The 12752-nt window shown below is 43.0% G+C and overlaps 1 protein-coding gene across 1 annotated transcript in view; it reads right to left on the bottom strand.

Annotated features, from left to right (window-relative positions):
* The window catches only part of CCDC178 (coiled-coil domain containing 178), a 152690-nt gene that overhangs the window by 13538 nt on the left and 126400 nt on the right, over positions 1 to 12752 (bottom strand). Inside the window, exon 19 of the mRNA XM_087961675.1 lies at positions 3783 to 3917. Within this exon, the coding sequence (XP_087817801.1) occupies positions 3783 to 3917 (135 nt within the window). The remainder of the gene's footprint in view (positions 1 to 3782; positions 3918 to 12752) is intronic.

Here is a 12752-nt window from a genome sequence, read left to right on the forward strand (position 1 = left end):
TTATATTCTTGACAACCAGCATTTTCAATTTATAAAAATATTCAGTAAACTATCTGTATTAATAGTCATAGAGAAATATCCTACAATTAACAGCATAGGTTAACCTTAAAATCAATAAAGATCTGTTGAAGAGATATATCTTAATGATTTCTATGTTAGTGATGGTATAACTATTTGAGTGGGTGGCTGGATGAGAAAGTGCCTGACTTAGGAAGCCATTAGCAACAACTTATTTAGCAAACCTTGGTTTTACATTCCTGAGGAGGTGATGGATGAGACTGAATAGTTCCCTGTGTTAATTAATACAACATATAGATTTCCAGTCAGTTATATGTTATACCTGGATATGAATATGCAAGCTATCCTGGGTAAAGCCCTAACTTTTGCTTATTCGTTCTGTTGTAATTATTAGGGCCTAACTAGCTTCTCCCTCCAATTTCACGTAAAACTCAAAATTAAACTGGTGGCTGAAATTAGGGAAAAACTTTACTGTGCCTCTTAATTTCTTTTCTTTCTTTCTTTCTTTTTTGCTGAGTTTTCTGTTAAAATTTATTTTTCAAATGATTTTTCCTTTTAAGGGAAATAAATAGGGTGGCTGTTGAGAACTAAACATTGGTTTTAATGGAAAATCTATCCAAAGGAAAGAATGTCCTGCTTCTGTGGCTACTTTGTATAAGAGGAAGAAATTAAAAACTAGAGATGATTGACAGTCATTCAGTATGAAATATGCTGTTCTGTGTTTGAATGTTAAGTATCATATTGGTTTAAAGTGGCATATGGGATAGAGGACATTAGTATTTTAAATTCCTGTTTCCATTTTATCCCAGAAATTTCTCCAGTTCCATCAAAATCTCAAGGACAAGTATGTACAGATAACAGATAACAAATAACAGATAACAGGTAATCAGAATTGGAAGGGACCTTGTAGGTCATCTAGTCCAATCTCCGCCCAAGCAGGAGACACAACACCTTTTCTGACAAATGGCAGTCCAATCTCTTATTGAAAGTCTCAAGTGATGGTGCTCCTACAACTTCCAAGGGCAAGCTGTTCCATTGGTTGATTGTTCTCACTGTCAGAAAGTTTGTCCTTATTTCCAGGTTAAATCTCTCCTTGTTCAGTTTCCATCCATTATTCCTTGTCTGGCCTACAGGCGCTTTAGAAAATAGATTGACCCCTTCCTCTCTGTGGCAGCCCCTCAAATATTGGAAGACTGCTATCCTGGCTCCCCTGGTCCTTCTTTTCACTAGACTAGCCAGGCAACAGTTCCTCTAACCGTTCTTCATATGTTTTAGTCTCCAGTCCCCTCATCATCCTGGTTGCTCTTCTCTGTACTTTTTCTAGAGTTTCAACATCTTTTTTATAGTGTGGTGACCAAAACTGGATGCAGTACTCTAGTTGTGGTCTTACTAAGGCTTTATAGAGTGGTGTTAGTACCTACCTCACTTGATCTCGATTGTATCCCTCTGTTAATGCAATTTAGGATTGCATTAGCTTTTTTGGCTGCTGCTGCACACTGCTGGCTCATATTTAGCTGATTGTCCACTAAGACTCCAAGATCCCTCTCACAGTTACTGCTATTGAGCCTGGTTTCACTCAGTCTATATGTGTACTTTTGGTTTTTCTTGCCTAAGTGTAGGACTTCACTTTTCTCTACATTGAATTTCATTTTGTTAGATACAGCCCAGTGTTCTAGTCTGTCAAGATCCATCAGGATCTTGAGCCTATCTTCTTGGGTATTAGCTATTCCTGCCAACTTAGTATCATCTGCATATTTGGTAAGTTCCCCTTCTATTCCCTCAACTAAGTTGTTAATAAAGATATTGAAGAGTACTGGGCCTAAGACGGAACCTTGTGGCACCCCACTGCTTACTTCCCTCTATGTAGACTTAGATCCATTAAGGACTACTCATTGAGTACGGTTTGTCAGCCAGTTGCGAGTCCATCTAATGGTGGTGCTATCTGTTCCACTTTTTTAGCTTACTAAGAAGTAGGTTGTGGTCTACTTTGTTGAATGCCTTGCTGAAATTTAAATATATTATGTCCACAGTATTTTGCTGGTCTACTAATTTAGTCACTATGTTGAAGAATGAAATAAGATTGGTTTGGCATGATCTGTTCTCAACAAACCTGTGCTGACTGCTAGTTATTACTTTACTTGTTTCTAGATGTTGGCAGATTGGTTTTTTTTATTATCTTTTCAGTATCTTCCTGGGTATTGATGTTAGGCTGATTGGTCTATAGTTTCCTGGGTCTGTTTTTTCCCCCTTTTTTGAAGATGGGAACCACATCAGCTCTTTTCCAGTCCTCTGGTAGTTCCCCGGTGCTCCAGGATTTTTGAAAGATATGGTGCAGTGGTTCTGAGATGACTTCTGCCAGCTCCTTTAAAACTCTGGGATATAATCCATCAGGCGCAGTGATTTGTGTTCATTAAGATAAGACAGGTGCTCTCTTACTATTTTTTTGATTATTTTAACTTTTATTTCTGGTCTGTCTTTTACAGTTATGTTTTTGGTGGGTTGAGCTATAGTTTCTTTTTGTGTGAAGACCGATGCAAAGAATGAGTTAAGCAGTTCTGCTTTCTCTATGTTTCCTGTTACTTCCTTGCCATTTTCTCTCTTTAGTGGACTGACTGTTTCCTTGATTTTTTTCTTGTTATTTATATGTTGGAAGAAACTTTTTTTATTATTTTTAACTTTTGTTGCAAGTCTTTGTTCGTTCTGAGTCTTTGCTATCCTGACTTCGACTTTGCAGATTCTGGCTATCTGCTGATATTCTGCCTTAGTTGTATGTCCTTCTTTCCATTTTTTGTACTTGTCCTTTTTTTTCTTTCAATCTTCCAGAGAGATCTTTGTGCAGCCATGCTGGTTTCTTCTTGGATTTCTTGTTTTTCTTTCTCAGGGGTATTGTGCTGGTCTGGGCTTCTGTGATCATACTTATGTAGGCTTAAAGAAATATTGCTATTTTCTGAAATAAAGGCATCTCTATAAATATAAATATTTGTCAAAACATTTAGAGAAGTCCTTCACTCATGGCAATGAGTATGTTCCTGAAAGTTCAGTATGGCACATCAGATGATTTGGGAAGGTTTTTAAGGTAAGCTGAAATCTTTGGGAGACTTCACTTACCTTCCCACTTGATAATGATTTACATAGTCCTAAAAATGCCTGGAAAATCCATGAAAAAATTATTCCAAAGCCAGACAAGTATGATTAATCTTAGCTATACTAAGTGGAAGTATACCTGTAAGTTAATGCTATTTGTTACCTATCTTTACATAAATAGGTAACCTAACTGGCACAAATTAAAACTAAAAAACTCAACATTGTTTCCTATAGCAATAATATACAATATAATATATATATATTATAATATATAATATATATATTATATATTGTATAATATATAATATAATAAATGTAATAATATAATATAATATAATATAATATAATATAATATAATATAATATAATATAATATAATATAATATAATATAATATAATATAATTTATCATATATTTATCATATTCTGAAATATTTTGGCAACCACTATCATTTTTAAATTGCAATGTTCCATTTGTCTTTTAAAAATACTGTATATCCAGGCATCATGTGTTTCCCACTGAATTCATTCTTTATGCAATTCCAGTTTATTAAAGAAGTTAAAAATTTACAAAACTCGGGTGGGATATGGTTTTAATGCTTCATCACACTACTCATTATTTACTTTTCAATCTACATTCTGTAGATGAGAATGATCTTTTCTCCTTTCTGCAGACACCTACCTTTACAGCTAATATTTTCTGAACAGACTCATGAGAGGCTGCCTGCAACTTCCCGAGCTTGGCTTGGTTATAGAGGGCATGCAATTTGAAGTATTCCACCAATAGCCTGTGCAGCTTCTTTTGCAGCTGAGAGAGCTAAAAGAGGAAAGGGGGAAAAATAAGTCAGAGTGGGAGAGGAAATTAATGGCAGTGTTCAAGAAGAATGATGGAGGGAAATATAGAAAGCAGTCAATAGCCCATTCTGCACTGTACGGACCTGACAGGAATTTCACAGTCTCTTGATTTTTCAGCCCACTCATGTGCATTCATCAGAAACCAGTCACATCTGGCTGCCAGGATGGGGGGTTAATTTTCTCTAAATGCCTCAGCAGTTTTGTTCTAGCTGAGGCAAACTCTGTGACTGCAAAGCTGATGAGTAAAATATTTCTACTTCACCCAGTTTAACTCAAAACCGATAGCCTCGGGACATATTGAACCTTTCTTTAAAAAATAATCTTTTGAAGCATTTTGAATGGCACATCAGGTCAGGCCAAAGTTTAAAATGCAAGTTTAAGACTTTGATGGACACTGTGGCTCATTTTTCCTTGTAAAGCTTATCATAGCTTGGCAATGTGTGCTTCAGAGCATGACAAAACTAAAGAGAATTAACTTCACCATCAGCAGCTGAGGGAGAACAATAACAGGAAAGAAATTTCCAGACAGAACTCCCTATTAATCTACCTAGCTATAACCATGTGACAAGAAAGCATCTAGCTGCACTAAATTGCAGTTAAGGCAGCAGCTGAAAGTGACACTACCTTATCTATATCTATCTGTCTAGATGTATATACATGCATATACAAGCTCAAACATTTAAATTTAAGAAGGACAGGTATGGTTTTCACCTCTTGTAAGTATTTCATTGAAAAGGAATACTAAATGCAGCAGAAATTTTACAGCTGCTTTTGGGATATTATTTACATAGCATTTATTTCAACTGATTTGCAACAGAGTAAATAAATATATCTTTGGGACAATAAATCTATCTATCTGATCTATTTTATTCATCCATCCATCTATGGCTATGATAGGCCCAGAGTGTCTTGGGTATTAGAGCTCCCTGCCTGACCCCAGTCATCAAGCCAGTAGTTTCCTATTTCATTTGAGCAATCTCTTTTGAAATGGTGGAAACTTACAAAACAATTTAACTACATGGTACAATGATCTCTTCATGGAAATACTGTTCTGTACGGTCATTACCATTCTTGTAGAACCGTGCAGCGATTGGACAAGACACGCGGCGAACTGATTGGCCGAGTGAGCCGCCGGATTGGCCCGCCGTGAATCTCCCGCGATTGGTGGAAACTAATCGTGGGAGATTCAAAGCGGTGCCATTGGCCGCAGCCGCCGCGGCCAAAGAATAAAAGCCGCTTTCTTTCGGAAGCCGAGCCGATCTCAAAGATCTAATAAATGAGCTGAACCAAGTCACTGGCTCCGAGTCTCATTCCTTGCGACGGACACGACACTGGCGACGAAGGTGGGATACCAAAACTGATCCCCATCGTACACATGTCCAGAGGAAACGAGACCGACGAGATGGCCAGCATCACACCGCCCGCACCTTTTAACCCGGCTACTGAGGATTGGGAATCGTACACCGACCGATTCCTGATGTTCCTCAAAGTAGCAATCTAAAGGATGCAACCGGGCAGAAGAAAAGAGCGGTTTTTCTCACGCACTGCGGGCCCGCAGTGTTTAAAATGGCGAAAGCCCTTGCGAAACCAGAGGACGTGAAAACAATGGACTGGGCCGATCTCGAGCCATTCCTCCGGAACCACTATGCCCCGATGTGCCCACCCTTATCCGGCGGCGACTTCTACCAACGAGACTAGCGAGCGGGCGAAAGCATCGGCGATTTCGTGGCCGATCTGCGGAATCTCGGAGGCATGTGTGGCTTCACGGACATGGACGAGGCACTCCGAGACCGCATCGTCCTGGGACTCCGAGATCCAGTTCTCCAGAGCCAATTGATGGCAAAGGCGACATCGCCCGCCGACGTCCTCACAGACACCACCGCAGCCGAGGCAACCCGGAGTCAGCGGCCCGGATGCGGAGGCCCGACACCGGGGGCCGAAATGCGACCACCAAGGCAGGCACGGCAACTGAGACGCGTTCCGAAGCAAGCCGCCGAGAGACCACCACACACCATGGCGACCTCGACTCTGCCTCCGACACCACCGACGGAGAAGAGGACATGCATCAGCTCCAGACAGACCGAGATCGGGCGTGATCGACGGGTCGTAAGTCGGGCAACCGTGCGCCCGGTGCGGAGGCGACCACCCTCGATCGGAGTGCCGATTCTTCGATGCAATATGCCGGCACTGCGACAAGAGAGGCCACATCGCCCGAGTCTGCCGACTCAAAAAGAACTACAGTCCCCGGCGGGGGATGACAATGACCGGAGACGAGATGGCACCCCCAGGCCCAGAGACCGCCAAGCCGAAAGCCGATGGAGCCAAGATGGACGGGGCTGACGAGGCGACGGGAACAGGCGGAGAGAGAAACCCACCAGACGGTCGTCATCGGCCACTCCTCCAGCACAGACGCCCGGAAAGTATATGTGGAGGTGGGCATCGAGGGCGAGCCATGCAAGATGGAAGTGGACTCCGGGTCCTACCTCTCCATGGTTGCATGGCGGGAAATCAGCGCCTGGTGCCTGCCATCCACAGAGGAGGGCTGGAAAGCCAAAGCCTAATCATCAAGGACTACCAAGGGAATCGCATACCGGTAGTCGGGACAGGCCAGTTCGAGGTAACCTTCAAGGGCGTACAACAAGGCTCCCCTGACGATTGTGGACCGAGACCGCCGTAGCCTTTGGGACTTCAGTGGTTCGCGCCGCTCGGAATCGAGGTGACGGGCATCGACCACATTGGGGAGGCCGACTGGGAGGAACAACTCGCGAAGGACTTCCAGGAAGTGTTAGACGGCACCCTAGGCAAGTACCGAGGGCCCCTATTTCATTCAGCCTAGACCCCAGCGTTCCCCCACTTCGCCTGAAACCGCGGCGAGTACCATTCGCACTCCGCCAAAGATTGATGAGCAAATAGACAAGCTCATCAGACAAGGGGTCCTCGAGCCAATCGACCATGCCCGGTGGGAGACCCCCATAGTCACCCCGTCAAGCCCGATGGGTCGGTGAGGATCTGTGGGGACTATAAGGCCACCCTCAATTGCGCCTTGCAGCAAAGCGCCTACCCGTCCCAGTAGTGCAGCATCTCCTGCACTCACTGGGGAGGCAAGGTCTTTGCGGCTCGACCTGGCACAAGCCTATCAGCAGCTACCGGTCGACGCAGAAACGGCTGAGGCGCAAACCATAGTAACCCACCGGGGGCTTTCCATTGTAAGAGACTCCAGTTTGGAGTCAGAGTGGCCCCAGGGATATTCCAGAGCCTCATGGAGAGACTCCTGCAAGGAATCAAGGGGTGGTGCCCTACTTCGACGACGTACTGGTGTCGGCAACCAAAAAGAGCTAGAGGGTCGCCTGAGGAGGTCCTAACAAAATTCAAAAATGCGGGGCTGAAGGTTAAAAAGAAAAATGCCAATTACACACCGAAAGGGTCGAGTTCCTGGGGTACCTCTTAGATCGGCACGGAATTCACCCAACCGAGGAAAAATCAGAGCAATCAAGGAAGCCCCCAGGCCGAAGAATAAAATGGAGCTACAGGCATTTCTAGGACTGCTTAATTTTTACAATGTTTTCCTGCCACAGAAGGCGACCGCGCGGAACCTTTGCATAGGCTCCTGGACAAGGCGGCTCTGTGGACTTGGGGAAACGCGAGGAAGCCGCCTTCAACAAAACCAAGGACCTGCTCACCTCGGATGCCGTCCTCATCCAATACAACGAGACCCTACCGCTAGCTGTCACATGCGACGCATCACCCTTCGGCGTCGGCGCCGTCCTCAGCCACACTCTCCCGACGGAAAAGAAGTGCCCATCGCTTTCTTCTCAAGAACCCTCACCAAACCGGAAAGGAACTACAGTCAGCTGGACAAAGAGGCCCTGGCCATCGTTGCCGCCATCAAAAGGTTCCACGAGTACATCTACGGCCGAACCTTCACCATCGTCACCGACCACAAGCCGCTGCTGGGAATCCTAGCAGGGAACAGGGCCACCCCGAACATTCTATCCCCTAGAATGACAAGGTGGTCCAAATTCCTTGCCGCCTACAGCTACTGGCTCACGCACCGACCCGGTAAGACAATCACCCACGCAGACGCCCTGAGTTGCACGCCGCTACCAGACTTTGACACTGACCCAGCACCCACGACGACCACCCTCAGCATAGAGACTCTGCCCGATCTACCCATAACCGCGTCAGACATTGCCCGGGAAACTAATAAAGCCAAATGTATGGCGCGGGTATTGCATTGGGTGGCCCGAAAGGGACGACGACGGAAACTTCAGAACATTCCGAAACCGACAAACAGAACTGTCATTGCAAAAAGGTTGTTTACTTTGGCGGGACCGGGTTGTTATTCCGGAAAAATTACAGGGAAAGGTTTTGGAATTATTGCATGAGGGACACCCAGGCATCGTTAGGACAAAGGCCTTGGCCAGAAGTTACGCCTGGTGGCCAGGGATGGACAAACAAATCGAGGCCTGGGTGGCAGTGCAGCAGGTGCCAGGAAACCAGACCCAGCCCTCCCGCCGCCCCAATCCTGGAATGGGAAACCCCTAGGGGACCATGGTCCAGGATCCACATAGATTTTGCCAGGCCCACAAAAGGCCACACCTTCCTCATCACGGTAGACGCTACTCCAACTGGTTGGAGGTAAGCAACATGAGAACTACTACCACGGAGGCCGTCACCAAAGAACTCAGCAAATTATTCGCAACCCACGGCCTCCCAGACGCCCTCGTATCCGACAACGGGCCCCAATTTACCTCGCTGGAATTGAAAAATTCCTAGCGGAGCGGGGATAAGACATGCGTTGACAGCGGCGGCACATCCGGCGGCGAACGGGAGGGCGGAACAGATGGTTCAATTTACCAAAAAAACTATCCAAAAAATAGAAAAGGGAAATCCAAGAGAAAATAAACAAAATGCTCTTTATACAACACATAACCCCGAATAGAACAACCAATAAAAGCCCGGCAGAATTACTGATGGGGAGAAAATTAAGGTCCCCACTCGACAGACTGCACCCCACATACAACCCTGAAAAACCCCCAAACTCCTCAAGCAAAGACCAAACTTTTAAAACAGGCGACGCGGTATACGCAAAAAACCTCACCGGAGACCCACTCTGGGTACCAGCAACCGTAACCCAAGTGACAGGCCCCGCTCGTACCGTTTACAGACAACCGACGGACGAGCATGGAAACGACACATCGACCAGTTAAGATCTAGAACAGCCACGGGAAACACAACCGACACGCAAACAGAAACAAATACAGAAGGGAACCCCCCCAACACAAACCAAGAGGGGAGGGAAAGCCCAAAAGACCAAAACCCCACTAGAAAGAAACCAGGAATACTCACCAGCATACAGCCAGCCCGACACCTCACCAGGAAGAAGCAGCCAGGCCAGCTCAACCAGCCTGGAAAGACCAGGCGGGAGCGGCAACCGCAACTCAACCAGCCCGGGTAGACTGGGGGGGGAGCTGCGACGAAAGGCCCGGCCCAGCCTTCCAGACGGTTCTATCAACAGGACAAGGAGCAACACAGAATCCGACCAAACCGGCCGGGAGCCAAGCACCAACTAATCTGCGCAGGTCAAGTAGACAGGCACGTAGCCCGCCTACTTACGGGACTATGTTACGTAGGACCCTACCAAGAGGGGAGGGGTGTTCTGTATGGTCATTACCATTCTTGTAGAACCGCGCAGCGATTGGACAAGACGCGCGGCGAACTGATTGGCCGAGTGAGCCGCCCGGATTGGCCGCCGTGAATCTCCCGCGATTGGTGGAAACTAATTGCGGGAGATTCAAAGCGGTGCCATTGGCCGCGGCTGCCGCAGCCAAAGAATAAAAGCCGCCGCTTTCTTTCGGAAGCCGAGCCGATCTCGGAGATCTAATAAATGAGCTGAACCAAGTCACTGACTCCGAGTCTCATTCCTTGCGATGGACACGACAAATACCATTGAAGATGTCCAAATTCCTGGGTGTGTCTTAAAGAATTGCTTGAATCCTGACAATATTTTTAGGAGTTAAATGCTGGTAAACTGGAAAATAACCCTTATGCTGCTTATGCTATGCTACAATTGTATTGGAAAATCTCAGTCACCATCATCAGTGAATGACCTTTCTAAGTTTGCTTGTCAATCAGATTAAAACAATAGTGTAATATTACTTTGGAAGTCTTCCAATTCATTGAGGTCAAAACCAGAATGAACGCATGAATAAAAATACTTTAATTACATAAAGTAACATTCCTTGACTGCCTATATTCATTTCCTTGTCTAAATTTTGCTCTCAAATTGTATTTGTTACAATGAGAATAGAAAATAGGTAAAACTCACAGAACAACAGAGAAGCTTATAAAAATTAATGGCCTTTCACGTCTAAACATGCAATATCTTTGGCTCTTATAAAAAACATTGTCAGGAAAATAGGCATACTGAATTATGATAATTTACAAGTAAATTGTGTTTCATAATGTTCCATGTACTTCACATACCTTATGTCAATAATCAATACTTTTGTATAATTTGTTTTTTATATCCGATAAACAATGTTATAAAAGTTGTGAAAAATATAAATAGATATCTTTGATTACCTAATTGTGACATGTTAAAAATTACCATACCAGGTTTTATGTAATTGGCACACTAGGAATTGAATCAAATATGGTTGCATTTTCCACACTGTAAAGCTTAGATAATCAGTACCATTTGCTTTCAAGGAATAGGATCCAAAAACATGTTAACATTTGCAGGGATAAATGTACTTCCAGTGGGATCAGATGCAAGGAGGGGATATTAGGAATTTAGTCCAACCGGTTTGGAGAACACCAGATAAAAGTAAGTGCCATGAAATACTTTGGAAACTTTGTAAAGTTTTAAAAGCCATTTCTGAGATATAAAGGGTTATATGTTCAGAGCAACAGTAGAAATTTTACTACAAAGTCTTTGATTACCCAAGTGTGTCTGATTCTAGTCAAACATTCATAGCCAAAAATGAGGGAAGATAAAGTCCTACAAAGAGCTCATGAACTGAAAGAAAAGGAAAATAAGGTAAAGACAAGAAGAGATAAATACAAAACTTAGCTGAACATACAGAAAATGAAATCCCTAGAATTATGGAAGTTAAAGACCTCTGCCTCACTGTTTACTTTCAGTTTGATGGATAGATAGAGAAAAATATAAGAGAAATCCCCATGGAATCACCCAATTCAAGATTCATAGCAGAAACAGGCATGCACTATTTTGGAATAATAACCCATGCAATGCAAAAGAAGGTCCTTTTTTTGGACAATAGTTTTGATATAATCAAAAAAGGGCAAGTAAAGAACATGCACAAAACAATCAATCACATATTTAAATGAGTATCAAATTCACAAAAGAAGAAGAGAACAATAATAGACTATCCTTCCTAGATATTTTAATCAGCAGAGAAAGCAATGGAAGACTTCCGGCTTGGGTATATTAAAAAAACCCCATCACAACAGTACATACAAAACAATGCTACAATACAGAGTGACAATTCTATTGCCTACAAAGAAACAATCAGCTGTACAAAGTTCAAACAGTATTCAGATGAGCAAAAAACACATTGCAGCAGCCCAGAGCTCCATACAGAGAAAATGGATTATCTTTACAGCATCCTTTGGTGCAATGGGCAACCACAGAACTTTAAAAAAATGTGCCTTTTTATACAACCAGCTAGGGCACAACCATCACAACTCATGAAAAGAATAATAATTCCATAAATCAAAAGTATCTTAGAAATCATCAGCAGTAAGTGTAAGGTACCAAGGGACAACAGATTTAATTAATCCTGAATTATTATTAAACATTATTAATCAAATAGTCATCCATCTCACTGAAAAGGACTCTGGGCAGCACACAGCAGTCTGAACGCTTTGAAGAACAATGAGCAAACATCACTAAATATCTTAAAATTTAAATGTATTTATCTCAAGATTCAAAATTCACTAAATAACAGAAGAAAGATTAAAATAGAATTTTGCTGAGTTTTTATAGTTTTTTTTTAAAAGGTAGCAAAAATCTTCCCAGTTATGTACCAATCCTATTAAAGTTGTTAATTAGGTTTTGTATTTTTTTCAATTTGGCAAACTCTAAGAATCAAGCCTTTTTTCCCCACTCTCCATATTAGAGATTTAATTAGATAAAGAATATGGGAAAACAAGTTTGTAGATTACTGTCTAGGTTTCTGTGCATGCATGAATGTCTGATTTACTAACAACTCAGCAACAGCTTTGGTTATTTACTGAAATCTGTAGAAAAACTGAATGCAGTTCTAAAAACTGAAGAGGAAAATGCAATTGTGGGGAAAAAAACCTGAAGATTTAAGAACTGAATTTGTCATGCTGTGAAGAACACGGGTCTAGGACAACTCGCCGAAACCAACTTGCCATGGCCATCTCACCCTGGACAACTTGCCGCAGCCAAATTGCCACAGCCAACTCTTATAGCCAACTTGCCATGGGACAACTTGCCATGGCCAACTCACCACAGAAAAACTCACTGTAGGACAAGAGATACACTAATATTGAAGAAATGGTAGAATAGAATCATTAAAGAAACAAAAGCAGAAGGGAGACATTTCTCTTATCTTCCCCTAAGTATATTCTATTCATTCTTATTTTGACTCATAGCTAGGAACTTTTTCAGGACTTGTGATTAAATTAAAAATCATATTACATAATAACACTCTTAGCTTCATTGAATATTTGACAATAATCAAATACTGTTACTAATAAGCAGACAACTGATATGACAGCTGCCAATATTACATGGATAACTAGC

This window comes from Notechis scutatus, chromosome 3 (genome assembly GCF_049901735.1).
Source record: "Notechis scutatus isolate UNSWTSFEM ecotype Mainland chromosome 3, rNotScu1.2, whole genome shotgun sequence".
Taxonomy (NCBI): Eukaryota; Metazoa; Chordata; class Lepidosauria; order Squamata; family Elapidae; genus Notechis; species Notechis scutatus.